This window comes from Dothidotthia symphoricarpi (genome assembly GCF_010015815.1).
Source record: "Dothidotthia symphoricarpi CBS 119687 unplaced genomic scaffold P153scaffold_17, whole genome shotgun sequence".
In the NCBI taxonomy this organism is placed as follows: Eukaryota; Fungi; Ascomycota; class Dothideomycetes; order Pleosporales; family Dothidotthiaceae; genus Dothidotthia; species Dothidotthia symphoricarpi.
The window spans coordinates 198,446-212,747 of record NW_022985024.1 but is presented as its reverse complement, the minus strand read 5'-3'; the positions used below and the strand labels follow the sequence as shown (position 1 = coordinate 212,747).

The 14,302-nt window shown below is 49.4% G+C and overlaps 7 protein-coding genes across 7 annotated transcripts; 4 read left to right on the top strand and 3 right to left on the bottom strand.

Annotated features, from left to right (window-relative positions):
- Positions 1–208: 208 nt before the first annotated feature.
- On the top strand, positions 209–1,692 carry P153DRAFT_346067 (uncharacterized protein). The gene is made up of 2 exons (XM_033666108.1): positions 209–580; positions 635–1,692. Exons 1-2 carry the CDS (start codon positions 313–315, stop codon positions 1,252–1,254), a joined length of 888 nt encoding a protein of 295 aa, XP_033520790.1. The 5' UTR covers positions 209–312; the 3' UTR covers positions 1,255–1,692.
- Positions 1,693–2,002: 310 nt separating this feature from the next.
- P153DRAFT_388437 (uncharacterized protein) lies at positions 2,003–3,139 on the top strand (the record flags this gene model as incomplete). The annotated part of the gene is made up of 5 exons (XM_033670752.1): positions 2,003–2,243; positions 2,304–2,537; positions 2,596–2,659; positions 2,709–2,874; positions 2,933–3,139. 5 exons carry the CDS (start codon positions 2,003–2,005, stop codon positions 3,137–3,139), a joined length of 912 nt encoding a protein of 303 aa, XP_033520789.1.
- Positions 3,140–4,672: 1,533 nt separating this feature from the next.
- P153DRAFT_388436 (uncharacterized protein) lies at positions 4,673–5,267 on the bottom strand (the record flags this gene model as incomplete). Its single annotated transcript, XM_033670751.1, has 6 exons — positions 4,673–4,721; positions 4,772–4,843; positions 4,894–4,918; positions 4,970–5,016; positions 5,064–5,088; positions 5,135–5,267. The coding sequence occupies 6 exons, from the start codon at positions 5,265–5,267 to the stop codon at positions 4,673–4,675; spliced, it is 351 nt and encodes a 116-aa protein (XP_033520788.1).
- A 159-nt stretch (positions 5,268–5,426) lies between these two features.
- Positions 5,427–7,082, top strand: P153DRAFT_369114 (uncharacterized protein). Its single transcript, XM_033668685.1, has 3 exons — positions 5,427–6,096; positions 6,148–6,377; positions 6,429–7,082. The coding sequence occupies exons 1-3, from the start codon at positions 5,601–5,603 to the stop codon at positions 6,810–6,812; spliced, it is 1,110 nt and encodes a 369-aa protein (XP_033520787.1). The 5' UTR covers positions 5,427–5,600; the 3' UTR covers positions 6,813–7,082.
- A 504-nt stretch (positions 7,083–7,586) lies between these two features.
- Positions 7,587–9,119, bottom strand: P153DRAFT_359398 (uncharacterized protein; the record flags this gene model as incomplete). Its single annotated transcript, XM_033666868.1, has 6 exons — positions 7,587–7,767; positions 7,841–7,845; positions 7,899–8,078; positions 8,138–8,375; positions 8,506–9,062; positions 9,102–9,119. The coding sequence occupies 6 exons, from the start codon at positions 9,117–9,119 to the stop codon at positions 7,587–7,589; spliced, it is 1,179 nt and encodes a 392-aa protein (XP_033520786.1).
- Positions 9,120–9,154: 35 nt separating this feature from the next.
- Positions 9,155–10,134, top strand: P153DRAFT_388433 (uncharacterized protein; the record flags this gene model as incomplete). The annotated part of the gene is made up of 3 exons (XM_033670750.1): positions 9,155–9,386; positions 9,442–9,713; positions 9,772–10,134. The coding sequence occupies 3 exons, from the start codon at positions 9,155–9,157 to the stop codon at positions 10,132–10,134; spliced, it is 867 nt and encodes a 288-aa protein (XP_033520785.1).
- A 269-nt stretch (positions 10,135–10,403) lies between these two features.
- P153DRAFT_297315 (uncharacterized protein) lies at positions 10,404–11,336 on the bottom strand (the record flags this gene model as incomplete). Its single annotated transcript, XM_033664152.1, has 1 exon — positions 10,404–11,336. The coding sequence occupies one exon, from the start codon at positions 11,334–11,336 to the stop codon at positions 10,404–10,406; it is 933 nt and encodes a 310-aa protein (XP_033520784.1).
- Positions 11,337–14,302: the final 2,966 nt, after the last annotated feature.

Sequence of the window (14,302 nt, the reverse complement as noted above, 5' to 3'; positions counted from 1 at the left end):
GACCTATATGTGTAGGTAATACGAGACTCCATTCTTTCGCTGCACGCATGCTCCGAGTGAAACACGCCGAGCGGGTACCCGGTCAGGTACTGCTGAACCTCTGCTCGGCAATGCAGCAGCCGTGCGTTGCAAAAGATAGCGTGGTCGTGACCTCTCTGAGTCGTAGCCAAGGGCGTTGAGCCGATCACAATCCTCGCGCTGCGGTAACCAAGCCTTGTTCCGTACCCGATTTGTTCGATATATCAAAAGTACGCACTGAATGAATCCTGCGCCGACAGCATCGGAAATTGGTTCCAGTTGTCTTTCTGAATCATGCGCTGGTTCATCACTCCGGCATATTACGACAAACTTGAGCAGAGCGAGACGATACTCGATGATACACCACCAAGAACTACAAACAGTACCGACAGGGCTTGGCGGATTCGCTTCCTACTTTGGTCGACACTCACCAGCTTATCGATCTTACTGAATGTTCTTCTGCTTGGGTTTGCCTGGCTTTGGACGGATACATGCAACGTGTATACAGGTGGTTACCGCAATGTCTCGATGAATGCAAATTTCAAAGCAGCATCGGCGTACTGTAGGATAAATCCGTAATCTGCCGACTTGCCTTCCATCAGCTAAACAGTTCCAGCTCCGATTTTTGATAAGGTCGACATGCAAGTGGGTCTCACGACTGTCAACGGCGCAATGCACGACAACACTTCCATCTGGCGAATGCCACCATCACGCGAGGTCGATGCAGCGTGGGACAGCTTGACAAGGGGAGGCCTCGAAATTATCACTGTGTCAGCAGCCGATATCGAGCTCTCTGGCAAAGATCCGGCTCTCAGCGTCAAAGCGCCGCCTTCCTGGGATCAAGGACCAGATGCATATTTCGCTCAGATCGACATCTTCCACATCTTGCATTGTCTAGATGGAATCAGGAAAGAGATGTGGTCCGAGTATTACTATGACGATCCATCGGATGCCATCCGTCGCGAGCTCAAGGCACATTGCCTGCACGCAATCCTGCAGAATCTCCTGTGCACAGCTGACGTAGGCATCGTACAATACAACTGGATGCATGACGACAGATATCCAGAGTCAAGAACAATACCTGTCCCGGACTACAATCTGGTCAAGCAATGCCGCAATTTCGATGCGTTGCTCGAATGGACTATTGACCGAAGCGTGCCTGGTTGGCAGAGCAAATGGAGCGAGCTGCAAGTTCCCGAGGATGCTGTAGTGTTACCGGGCGACATCATCTTGTAGACAGCGAATGCTAGACGCTTGTTACGAGGAAGGTTGTAACATATACTGTGTAGGGGGTTGCAGCTGTAGCGTAATGAAAGACTCAGCGCTCGATCAGAGACTCGGCTCGGTGTTTCTGTGCGAAGTCATCGTGGATACCTTAACGACGTTCGCAATTCTAGTGAGATGACCGTATTCAACGTCCGCGGCCTGTATCGAATGCTCATGCCATGCTCAATTGAATAGCAATCTATGCCGTACTTGCTTTATCGTGAAATTAGGGTCCCTTTTATATTAATTCAGGTCATAGGATGTTGTTGATTTTCTGGAAATCACGATAATAGTAGTTGGGCTCGAACTATCGTTTCTTTCTTATTTACTCAATCACGAAGTGTCGTAGGTTTTTTCACACAAAACCGATATAGCTGCCCGCTCTGGCGACGAGCATTTGAATGCGCGAGCAACGATTATGCTGGTTAATAAAGAACTGTTGATGTCGGAATGAAGCCTATGACGATTGGAATAGCCGCGGCGCTGGAGTATTTTGAATGCGTAGCTCAACATTTGCAGCTTGATTACTCTCTAGTCTCCCTTAAGCGTAGTAAACAGAACTGTCTTAGCGTCTCCCGAAGCCCGGGTGCGTTTTGAAGAGCTCAAAACGTTGGGCGCTGCAAGCGAATCTCGAAAGATCTTCCCCTGCGCATTTTTTATTAGAGTCCTTCTGATCATAGCCTTCCGCCAACCATTTGGGTTTGTACAGTATCGAACGATGAACATAAACTATGAGAGGGTCGCGGAGAACGACTCGGATTTACACGATAACAGTGATAAATTTGAAGAAAATGAGGGCCATAGGCCATTCGTCGGCAACCCTCGTTCTGGAAAATGGGGCATACTATTGACGTTGCTCAACGTCGTCCTGTTTACCATATCGGCAACAGTCTGGGGTATCGCCCTCACCGACCGTCTTCCGACCAACAGTCAGGCTTTACAGAAGGTTCTCTATTACTGTTCGTGTCGTGACCTTACAGCGGTGATAAGAACGCAATTGCTAACGAGAACTTCCCCAGCTCCACTGCTTGACAAGATTGAGTTTCAATTCGAGAACAGAAAGGTCGAAGGAACGCTGTTCGACGAGGAGACCCTATCGAAAGACGAGCTCCTATTGAGGTCTCACTCGAACGACGCTAGCGATGCGGCGTGGGCGGCCTTGTCCGTGATTGAGAGGATTCCCATGACAGCGGAGGAGGTTCGCAGACTGGGGAAAGACCCGGATACAGTTGTGAAGATACCACCAAGCTACGGTTCGTCTGATCTGCGATTTCTTGGGAAGGCAATAGCTGAGAAGTACCCAATCCACAGGCTTTGGTAACAGAACACATGCTGTGCAGCTTGATGCGCAACATAATCTGCATTGTTTGGACACGTAAGATGCGGCAGTCCCTCAAGATGCGTCTGCTGATTCTGTGGAGCAGGGTCCGCAAGTATGCGTATCGAGAATACTACTTCCCAGAAGCGATAGATACAGGAAACGGCACCAGTCCTCTGACAGAGCTCGATCAGGCTCATCTATCACACTGCCTGTCAATGCTCCGGCAGGCGCTTACATGCAACCCTAGCCTCGATATCATCACTCACAATGTAAAAGCTTATACATGTCTCACACCGATTTGACGTACCGTGCTAATTGTTGGTATAGTGGATGCGGACTCAGCTATATCCCCCTCCAGACTTCGCCGTCAACAGGAAGTGTATCAAGCATAGCCAGATTTTGGAATGGCAGGCGAGAAACAAGATCGAGAGGGAGAAGTGGTGGGAGATAGGCGAACAGGGACCTGGCACGGACGACTATGTTTTAGAGCCACCTGCGAAGCTTCTGGACTGGACTATCAGACTCAATTCGTAGTATTGCGAGCACAATCACGACATCGGGGCAAGCTCAGGCAATGTTAATGAGAAGGCATAGCTAAGCGCAGTAGGCAACCTTTTCACTGCTGCATATAGACGGCATGGTCGACCAGCTGCGCTCGGTCTGGGCCTTGGAAGGCTATACAATCCAGAAATTTTCCCACTTCGAATTCTTGCAAATCGTTGCGAATGAACAAGTCCTTATGGCTTGACCGACCGCTCGTCTCGAGAACGAAAATGGACACCCGCGAAAGTATCGTGCACTCTCTCCTCCAACTATGATCTGCGCGAATTCGCAAGACATTGTGAGACAGTCACATAGGTAGTGCGTACAGACTCATCGAATCGCACCATGCTATAAACAGCCAGCTCGATAGCGTCTGCTTGGGCGAAGTGCACATGGTAGACGGTGCCATCCAAGATGGAACGAATCATTTCGTCCAGTACCGCTCGTTCTGCATCAAAGTGCCCCATGTACACTGGACGTAGGAGTCCGCAGCCTCGGATCCAGATCGGAGACCTAAGCCCTCGCCGAGATCAACGTTCTCGGTTTTTTCGTAAAAAGTAACGCTACCCTGTAACCTAATAAACGTAGAAAAGACACTAAACTTATATGTGTTAAATAGGATAAATAATATAGTACTAAAGTAGCTTGTTTTACGCTAAAATAGAGTAGGTTTTAGTATAGTCTAAGTAAAAGTAAGTAAGATGCATATATAGGTTACTTGCCTTTGAGATAAGTTATTTAATAATAATTTATTTTGCTACATTTTACTTAGAGTTCTTTTTTTAGTATATTAGATTATAGAGTATTGCTACTTTCTACAAAGTCATACTAATAGCTTTTTTAGAACTATAGTTATAGTATCTTATATAGTAATGCAGAGCATTAAATGTTAATAGTAGGTAGAGAAATTTACTGTAGACTAATTATATTACAGTTAAATCCTTTCTAGCTGGAGCCAACTTGGCTTCGTCTATACTTCAAGATCTGCTGTATAACTGCTACATTTGCTATTTCCGACACGAGTCAAGAGTGCTCTAAGGGTTGCTAGATAAAGTAAAGCTATTAGCCATGTTCTAGGCTTTTTGTATACAAAAGATTTCGGCCTTGAGAATATTACTGGTGATTACAGGAGATCTAAGCTGCCTGAACTTGTGTAAGGCTATGTGTAGTAAAGCAAGACTGCAAAGAAGCAGGTTAGAGAAAGCGCGGAACAGAAATAGACCTTCGAATTGCAGCTAGCATTGCTTGTATCCTAAAAGAGTGTGTCCTAAAAGAGTGAAAAGTCTTGCGGTCGAGAAGAGGCCGTACAAGCTGCTTATCCCAATATTGCCGGATCGCTTCCTCCCTGTCGTTTGTACCCATCAAAAGCCATCTCGTATGATCCGCAATCTCCGAGGCTGTACAGAATAATTCCATCACCAGTGCTCAATTAGCACTCAGTTCACGGTGATGACTGCTCGACTAATTGCTCGCTGTTAGCTATTGCACGCAGTCACGTCTATGGCTGTGGGATATTTACGATCTCTAACCCAGGAGCCCACCCTCGTGGTTATAGAGCAAAGTTGGGGGCTTTCTAGTGTGTTTCAGCACAGAGACGATGCGAGAACAGAACTTCATTCTTACGCTCCATCCACAGCGTCCACGTTACGACCCAAAAGACCGCCCTCGTGGTTGTAAAGGAGAGTTGGCGGCTTGCTACTCCTTTTTAGCATGTAGTCGCCTCGAGAACTGAACTGAGTCCTTACGCTTCATCGACGGTTTTTACATCACCTGTCGAAGTTAGCTATTGCCTCAAATGATGGACTGTACTACTAGACTTACGACCTAAAAGACCTCCCTCGTGATTGTAAAGCAGAGTTGGTGGTTTGCTGTCATTTCTTAGTATCTTGTCGCAAGGACTGGCGCTTTTCCTTACGCTTCATCGACGGCTTTTACATCGCCTATGAGTGTCAGCTACTGCCTTGACGACCATTCGAAGAGACTCACGACCAAGAAGGCCACCCTCGTGGTTGTAGAGCAGGGTTGGTGGCTGAGCGTTCTCAACGGCAGTGATGGGAGCAGCCGATGCGACTGCAACCAACGCAGCAAAGAGAGCCACGATCTTAGATTGAGGAATCATGTCGTTTCTCGAGGGTTCGTATTGATTGATCTGTTGTATTCAAGAATGTGCTACGAGGAGTGGTGAACTGCGAGGTAGCTCTGGCCGTGGACTCAACTTATATATCGCTGCAATGCTCTTTTGCTCACAACCTTGCTCGTCAACGATGGGAGCAACTTCAGAAGCTTGTTGATTGTCTTCCCTTGCCGCCTTCGAGTGGATCGGCGTCATTCCATCGACCACGATCGCCATCGCACCATCGCATAGCCTGTCACGCGGTAGGAATGATCTGGCAGCTAGATGCTGGTCCGCAGAGAGAATGAGCGACCACAGGGGATACTCTAGATCGGCGCTATGCAAAGTCAGTCGCTCCTCGAGACGCCATCCACCTTAGGCGCGCTATGGTGTGGTCTCCGTCCCCGGTGGCTACGGCATCCTCCTCTTTCCCGTGATCCCACATCAAAACCTCTTCTTACTAGTAGCATTCGCTTCTTTCTCTCGCAACCCACAAGCACGAAGACCCGTCGTCAATCATCGATACCTATACTGGCATCTGGATATCTACACGGCGAGATGTACCCAAAAATCAAGTACGGACGAGTCCCAAATGACCTTTCCGACGACTCTGATGAGCCGACGCCTCGTTTCCTTCGCGCTCCGGGCAAACGTCCAGCATGCACATACACCCTCGTTTTTGTACTCATCTGTTCTCTCGTGACTTCCAATGCCCTTACTTGGTTCTGCACTGCGAAGTTATGGAGATCCAATGATGTCCAGAGAGCCACTGATGCTGGGGAGATGGTTCATGTCGAAGATGGCTTGGGACTGCCTACTTCGCGTTCGACATATGGTATGCTTGTACTCATCACCGGTGGTCAAATCATGCTAAATTCCGTTCTAGCTGGTCTCGTCGACGACACCACGGCTCTCTTAGAATCCCACACTCCATACACCGATCACAATGATACTTTGCGTGACCAGATGTGGCTCGATATGGATTTAGACGCCGGGATGGTAGCCCTGGATGATGCTGATACGGCACGCTGGGGCTTGCCAGAGGGGCAAAGGTTCCCCTGGGACGACTCCAAGAGCATCTACCTCTTACAAGCTCACCACAGTCTACACTGCGCGGTCAGTGCTGCAACCTTCAGCCATCGCATCGCTCGCTGACAATAGTAACAGCGCTCCATCTACATTTCTCTCATGGAATATCGTAAAGGACTTCGACAGAGCCGAAGACATTCGCATATCATTCATTGTCTCGATACACTACGTTCCGACACACTTTGTTATGCAGACGATACTCCGAGAAGGACGAGCGGCGATATTCATCACGAGGGAGAGACTGGCTATGGGCAATACCGCAAATGTCGCAACTTTGACAAGCTGGATAACTGGGCCAAGCAACACACGGCCTGCTTCCGCTACGACCACGAGGCCGAAGGTAACGCCTATCCGGAGATCCAGAGGTTCGTATGGTGCCCTGAGGGAAGCCCATATCGGAAGGAAGTTGACAAATACTTCGTGGTCGACTACGATACCCCAAGGGGTAATGGTATCATTTGAGACGGGCAGTGGCTCAGAGAAGTCAGGAGCTTTGAGGTGTTGACATGTGGTAATCATATGAAAACATGTAGTTTGGGGCTGAGGAGGAGGAGCCGTGGTTCACAATAGGAAACAGTCCTAGATTTCGACCTTGGATGTGATGCTGGATGTAAAGACAGTTAGCAAAGGAGAGTAGAGTTATAGAATGTTAGAAACGATCTCCTTACTTTATATCAGTTTTGTGCGAGAATTATACAACACCCCATAACCTAGATTAATACAAAAGGGACCCTAAACGACCCTAAATTCATGATAAGAAAATTGCGTAATATTTCATGTATAGTAAACTATACAAGACTTTGTTTAGTAAGTAGTGTTTAGGTGTTTTATAAACCCTAAGTCTCTTTTAGATACATCTCAAGTTCTAAGAAATTCTTACAATATCTTAGTATACTAGTAATAAACCTAAGTTTTTAGTCCTCTAGGGGCATTTTTGCATTAATTTAGGTTACAAGATGTTGTAGGTTCTTTGCAAAGCACAATAATTTCAACGAGACAGCACTGTAAGCGACACAACTTTCCTTTGTAACATGAAGAGCCTACAAAGCGACTTTAGAACACCTTTACAAAACATTATACAATCTAACGTTAGATTGTATTAGAGTGCAAAGAGCTACGGCGCATAGCGATAACAGGCTGAAGAAAGTAAGAAAGTAATAGGGCTTAGTCAAATTAAAAGAGAACAAAGAATGTTAATTAAACATGTTTGTTTATCCATCCGTTAAGTTTCCCACTTTATACAGCACCTCTCCTATCTGCGAGGTACTTATTAACCTTATCCTGGTAAGGTGAGTCTATCGGACAGTGCAGCCACTCTTCGATGTTGCTTTGACGGGCTTTGGCAGCTCCTAGGTCCTTGAAGCATGCACTGTTCTCCCTAGCTATTCTTTCAACTCGAGACCAGTCGCGGCACACCCTAATATGCAAAGTCAGTACCCTTTGGTATACATGCGATGAAGGATTCGAGGACAGGATCCTCGCAAACATACTGTTGCTACGTTAGTACAAATCTTTACAGTGTGACAAGGACTAGAGAGAGCTGCGTACCCGCACCTGTCCGGCTTCCGCCACGGCAGTGTCGTTTAGTAGCATTGCACTGTTGACAGATCGAGGCGTTGTATCAACTGTACAAAGCGCGTCTTCCCAGAGCACGACAAGTGAATGGAGAGCGTGCCCATTGATGGCCTCATCGCCAGCAAGCTCGCGTAGCATTCGGTAAATAACTTGCTAGACAACGTTAGTAAGTGCTTTCACGGTTTTATATCTAGAGCTGCTCAAGCGCATACTACACTATGCAAGCTATGATACCCGTGGTAAGCGTATACGTCCTTTGACGTGTCCCACGGAAATGGTTGCGAAGGGAGTAGTCCTTCGCGCGGGAGTGCTGCAATCGAGTTGCCCGGGTCGTACGCATCTATCACATTCTCCACAGTCTGAAGAACAAGAACGTCGTCGTAGAGCGTCGGGGGATACAGTGGTTTCTCAATAGTGTTGATTGACTCGCGATAAACAGAACCGTCGTGACTGTTGTATGCAGAAGCTTCGATTATCAGCTTGGGGTACTTCGAAACTTGATCTGACAGGCCCACTAACCTAGATGTTGCTTGACCCAAGGACTGCTCAGACCGATCAAAAGCGCTTGTAGAACATTCACCACGCTCGAAGAAAGAACAAGGTAGATGAGCACGTTGGACTGGCACAGCTTTCGGAGCCGAGGATGACGAGGTTTTTCGTCGTTGCGGCTATGGCCTCGACTGCGTTGGAACAACATGTCTTTGCTCTCTTGAAGTGCTGAGAGAGAGCCTTCTCTTCGTGAAAGTGAACTAAAGGGGGACGTTCGTTTACATAACTGACAATGGGAAAGACATGTACTGCGGTTGCAAGAGGCGGGTCTGCGGGATCCAGACTCAGCGAACTGGCCCGAAGGTAGCGCTCGAAGTATTTCCACAAAAGTGTCGCTTTCTCTGACTCTGTACAGCCCGAGGCGCTACCACATGGCACTCGGCGTCCCGCACGTGCGTGCATCTGCTGTACCTCGGCTTTAGAACGATTAGCTTTGCATGAGCACAGAGGTGGCTTGCGAGTTTCGTGCGAGCAAGACCAGCGCTCGGCAGTACTACACAGCGGCCGCCTGATCAACGAAAAGTCTCGTACACGAGCGCTGTAGCGGCTGGTTGTAACGGCCATGGGATGGCCGGGATCGCTCTTAACCTATAGCATTGATAAGAGAGACAACATGGAGTGTCTTACTCTCTGTACTCCTCTCATTGCGTTTTGTCGATATCGGATACACTTCTAACGAGATGAACAACCACAATACCAAGCCATCGCTGGAGTTGAGCGATGGTGAATATCGTGACGACGAAGGCCTGCTTATGGCCAGCAAGGAAGACGAAGGTTGGGATGAAGGCCAAAAGACGCCTCCTGCTTCTCGCCAGCGCAATGCATTTGTATTGTGGACGATTCTCCTCTCGTCTCTGGCCGTGAATTTTTCACAGACATGGTGGCTTGCTGGTGATGCTATTCGTCACTCGCGTAAGGCATTTGGGATAGGCTGCATTTCTTGGAGCATCGGAATAACATCGAACAGTGGCTTCACATCCTTCGGCTGGGCAATCTGCTTCATCCGTCTGGGGCGAGTCTTTTGACATTGTCTACCGGCCACTCTATCCAAAGGAGCAATACGTTTATACAAATCTGGGCTCGCAAGTCGCCGATGAGATGTTTAGGTCATTCGACCCCGACAAGGGCGTGGTAGCGTTACCTAAAGGGGCGCCACACGTCCTGCCTTCCAAGGAATTTCCATGGGATAAGACAAAGGAGGTCTTCGTTCTCTCTGGCTACCACAGCCTGCATAGTGTGGTGTGTATTGTCAACACTCCTTGTCATGAAGTGACGCTAATGCCTATGGAATGCTTAGAAAGTACTGTGGAGCGAGCTTCGCAAGCTGAGTGGCAACAAACCACTGACTGCGCACGTCCTACACTCGCTGCACGTACTGTGGCAAGACACTCTCTGCGCAGCACGTGCAGACCCGATGACGATCTCAGGGATCGTGACCGATCGGGTCCTCGTGGACAAATTCAATCAAACACGCTTCTGTCGAGATTGGAAGGAGCTCGAGCAACTCCGGAAGGACAACACGGCTTGTTATAGAAAGCTCGCAGGGTCGAGCGGGTCGAGCGAGAAGGAGAAAGACCCGTGGGCAGAGTGGCAGTTCTGTCCGGAAGGCTCGCCTTATCAATCAGCTATAGACAGATATCGAGAGCAGCAGTCGAGATAGAATGCACACGCGATGAACCGTTTGTGAATGATATAGTTCAGCTTAGTGACACAACATAACAACCTGCACGGACCAGGATCTCGCATTGTCCTGGTCCGTGCGCTGTGCGAGCCTGAGATATTGTGTGTGGACGAGCAAGCAGTAGTGACAGCCAAACAGACAAACTGTAGCTGAGCACATAGTCGTGCAACAGACAAGGTCACTCGATTTGTATACCCCGGACGTTCGCTGTGACGTCTGAACACCTGCAAAGTCGACTAAGCCCAGCCCTACGTCTCCTGGAGGCACCTCAACTCTCTTGCAGCATGAGCTTTACACTCAGGCGTGCAACGCCGGCCATCGGCTCTACACTGACACAGTTTCCCGCATCGCGAGATGCATTTGCAAGGTAGAGCTTGTATCTCACAACTCCGCTTCTCATATTCCGACAGAAACTCCCGTTCAAACTGAGGCCCACGAGTGAAGCGCGAAGTATTTGACACCACTGCTCGATCAAGCTGTTTGACCAGTGCCTGAATATGATTCGGCCAGGGCTTATTCGTAGACTGCTGGTTCTTAGCCATCCAAAGCATGTTCTCGAGAATCTTGTTGACACTCAGCTCATCCCACAACATGCCGCCCTCCATCAAACTGGTCTCGAGCGTTAGGACGGCATGAATGATCATCGACCCAGCAGGCATGAGCAATGTTTCATCTGGTTCGATCATCAGGGTTCTGGCCTTCCCTCGAGGGTTATAGTTATCGCCGTGTCGAGCCAACCTTCTCAGATCGTCTTCGCTGAGATGCTGTGGTGGGACGAACATCCACGCCTTACGGCCGCAGAAGCTCCTGACCCACGTGCCGTTCAAAGCGTCCAGTCGTGCGCCAGAGAAAGCCCCACGGAGACCGAGTATGTTGAAGCAGATGCACCAAAATATATCCAGCTCTTTGGTGGTGACCTGCTTTCTTGCGTCATCCCAAGCTTCGCTATGCACCAGGTCTTCCAGCAGGCGGTAGCGTGGGAGAAGAGTAAAGAAAGGCTTATCACCTCGAACTATTCCAGGAAGATCCAGAGCATTCAAAGCAGCATCGGGCGAGGCCAATGTCTCTACAAAATCCTCGCCGTCGATGTCTTCGAGCAAGTGTGTGTATGGATTCCTGACCTGTAGAATATGGCCCACGAGCTTGCGGGCGAGGGTCGCCTTGCAGTGCTCCCACGTCATCCAATTAGCGTCTCGTACAGCGTTCTTCATCAAGATGGGTCTGTCGAAGACGACCCCAGCATCCGTATAGCTGTGAAAGGTGTCCGTTGTCAAGCACCACACGTCTGCGTCCTCTTTGGAGGCAGTTGAGAGTGAGCTATCATCTGGATCAAAGAACATCGAGGCCAGGCGGGTTGGTGTAGCCCAAGCTCTCAATGTGTTCCACTTGGCTTCGATCTTGCGGCGTTGAGCAACAAGATCAGAGATTTCGTGTATTTGCTTGAATCCCTTCATACGCTGCTGTTGTGCCAAAGCTTGATGTTCTCCAATTGTCCAGACGGACTGCGGCACATAGCCTGCTTTGCACTGGCCTTCACAGAGTGGGCAGTCTGACGAGTGCAGCTCGCCATTACTGTCGGACATGTCCATCCTGTCATCATCATCATCATGTACGACCGGCGTTTCGACTTGTCCCTCTAAGGCGTCGCTTTCGTCATCTGACTGAGTGTCAGGCGGTGGGGACATGTCGGTCTGCTCTGTTCCCGCACCCTGCGGCGCCGCACTCAGCCCGCTCTCACTGTGCATGCCAGCATCTTCCGTGTCAGCATCACTCAATGCGCTGTTCTCCAGGGACGGCTGTGAAATTGCCGCAGCCTGTTTGTCGACTTCTTCCTGATCAGATGCATCGGTGTCAGGCAATCCACTAGATCCGCTATCACTCGTTGAGTCAGAATCTTCGCTGGTTGAATCATCGGGGCCTTCAAGGTCATTCGCCTCAGTCTCTGAAGTGATACCGAATCCCGGTGAGACCATATGCGCCATCATTTTGGGACGTTTATTGGCGTCGTTCAACAGGTCATTCTCGCACGATCCTGTGGTAGAACCGTTAGATGTCCCCGCAACATCGCCGGCACCGCCCATTTGTATGTCGCTCTGTCCAGACCACTGATCAGTCTCGGACGTTGGGATTCTAGCGTCATGTGATCTTGGTCGTTTGGTGGATTTGCGGTGACCCGAGGGATATCTTTGCGGCGGTCGACGCAATGTATCTTCACGCACGATGAGACCAGCCGTGTCGCAGGCGATCATGCATTTGCTCCAAAGACTCTGTGGCCGCGCCGAGAGATTCGACCCGTCTCGAAATTGGATCGTCTCTCCCGTTGCCGTGGTCCAAAGCGTGACGGACTCTTCGGCCTCCTCCAAGCTCTGTAGAGTGATACCACCATGCTCCAGGACGCCCTTTTCCGCCCAATCTATGACATTCTTCAGATCCGCAGCTGTGATCGGGGAGTAACATAGCCCTGGCAATCCTTGGTCCACTTCATTTCCAATAGTTTGCCAGGTGCGCGTACTCGCTGAAAGCCTCCCTGAGAGGACTAGCTCATGCCGAAGCACAAGGACCACGTTGAGATATTTAACAGCCGTTGCCCAGTCTGCATACAACTCGGCGACGGCCCAAAGTCGTTCGAGAAAGCTGCGTGCCCGGGACGTCCAGGCGTATCGCTCCAAGACTCCTGCACCCCAGTGAGCTCCGACCTGGGCGATGAGTCGAAGACATGCAGCGGACTCGGTACCGCTTTTACTAGCGGGATCGCTATCACGCAAGGCTGCGAGCGCCGTGTAGGCAGGCGATTGCTCTGGAGGACGCAGACGTGTGCTCAAAAGAGCCGCTGCACACCCTGCTAGATTTGTATGATCCGCTGCAAGCTCGTCCGCGATCGCTCGGTGGATCGTGTCGCGTTGATGACGGTCGCTGGCACCGTCCAGGCGTTGGCGATATTGGTCCAGGCGATGAACCGCCGTGATACGCCTCGCTTCTTCTCGCTTGTTGCACACCAGATGTTGATCGTCCTGTGGCGAGACCATTTTCAGAGACAATTCGAACGCAACTCGAGGATGAATTGCAGTTAACGTGGCCAGAGCATCGAAATCTCCAGGCGCGCGGCATTGAATCAGGACCGCTGGCACTCGAGTACATGCTGTTCGCGTTCCTGTAGGCTGCGGAAGTCCGATATTTGCAGGTTACGCAGCCTAATCTTACAGCGCGGAAGTAAGACTTTAGCCGCGCAACTGTGTAGTACAGATAACTGAGACATCCAAAGTAGTTTCAAGTCCAAATATTAAAACGTATTATTAGTATTACTAATTCTTAAGCCCTAGAACTTAATAGTATAGTAGTATGTACGACCGGGTCGCGCGACGATTTTCCCAATCACGTGCAACCTCGTCCCCAATTTTGCTGTTGTTGTAGCCGTTTGCTCACGTTCCTGCTGAGATGGGATGATATTGCCTAGCTGCGTGGGTGTCTAGTCTCTAGTCTATCCCAGCCTTAACGACGTATTGGAGTCCCCTGTCACGTGCCATCCTCTGCTAAGCCTAATTACCTAATGCTGCCCCTCACGTGCCTCCAACGACCCATTGGGCTCAACACCATGCCGGGCATCGCTCCACCACACTGTAAACGTTGATTTTTTGTGTTAAAGATATAACGTGACAGTAGGCAGAAGCTGTACACTAAATTGATCGCTATACATAAACTTTTCACTGTGTTGTCTACCTATTTCGGAGTTCTGGTGTTCTAAGCATTAAGTATCTGCACGCGATTGGGAAAATCGTCGCGCGACCCGGTGGTACAATTAGCTATAGAATACTCAAGCGTTTATCTATTTACTAGCACAATACGCTACACTATAACAAGAACTTAACAAAAGATAACACAGATAACACAACTCTTACAATTCTGTACATTCCTCCGACCAAAAATCGCCGCAAAACACTACAAGTTGCTGATATTTAGGAACCGTACTTCCGACCCACCAATCACCTACAGATGAATCACACCCGTGACCAACGCCATTCACCGTATTCCTCCAAGGCCCAGCTTTACTATTTTAGTCCCACTACCCTTTACCCCACTATATCTCCCGACCAACGCTAGCCCACCTTCCCCATCCAGCTACCTCCCGCCCTGAGACGTTGATCTCCAA

Bases quoted from the DNA above. Each gene is read 5' to 3' on its own strand.
- P153DRAFT_346067 (XM_033666108.1), top strand. From the start codon at position 313: ATGCGCTGGTTCATCACTCCGGCATATTACGACAAACTTGAGCAGAGC. The intron at 581-634 runs GTAGGATAAATC...AAACAGTTCCAG, and splicing joins CAAAGCAGCATCGGCGTACT to CTCCGATTTTTGATAAGGTC.
- P153DRAFT_369114 (XM_033668685.1), top strand. From the start codon at position 5,601: ATGCAAAGTCAGTCGCTCCTCGAGACGCCATCCACCTTAGGCGCGCTA. The intron at 6,097-6,147 runs GTATGCTTGTAC...ATTCCGTTCTAG, and splicing joins TACTTCGCGTTCGACATATG to CTGGTCTCGTCGACGACACC. The intron at 6,378-6,428 runs GTCAGTGCTGCA...CAATAGTAACAG, and splicing joins ACCACAGTCTACACTGCGCG to CGCTCCATCTACATTTCTCT.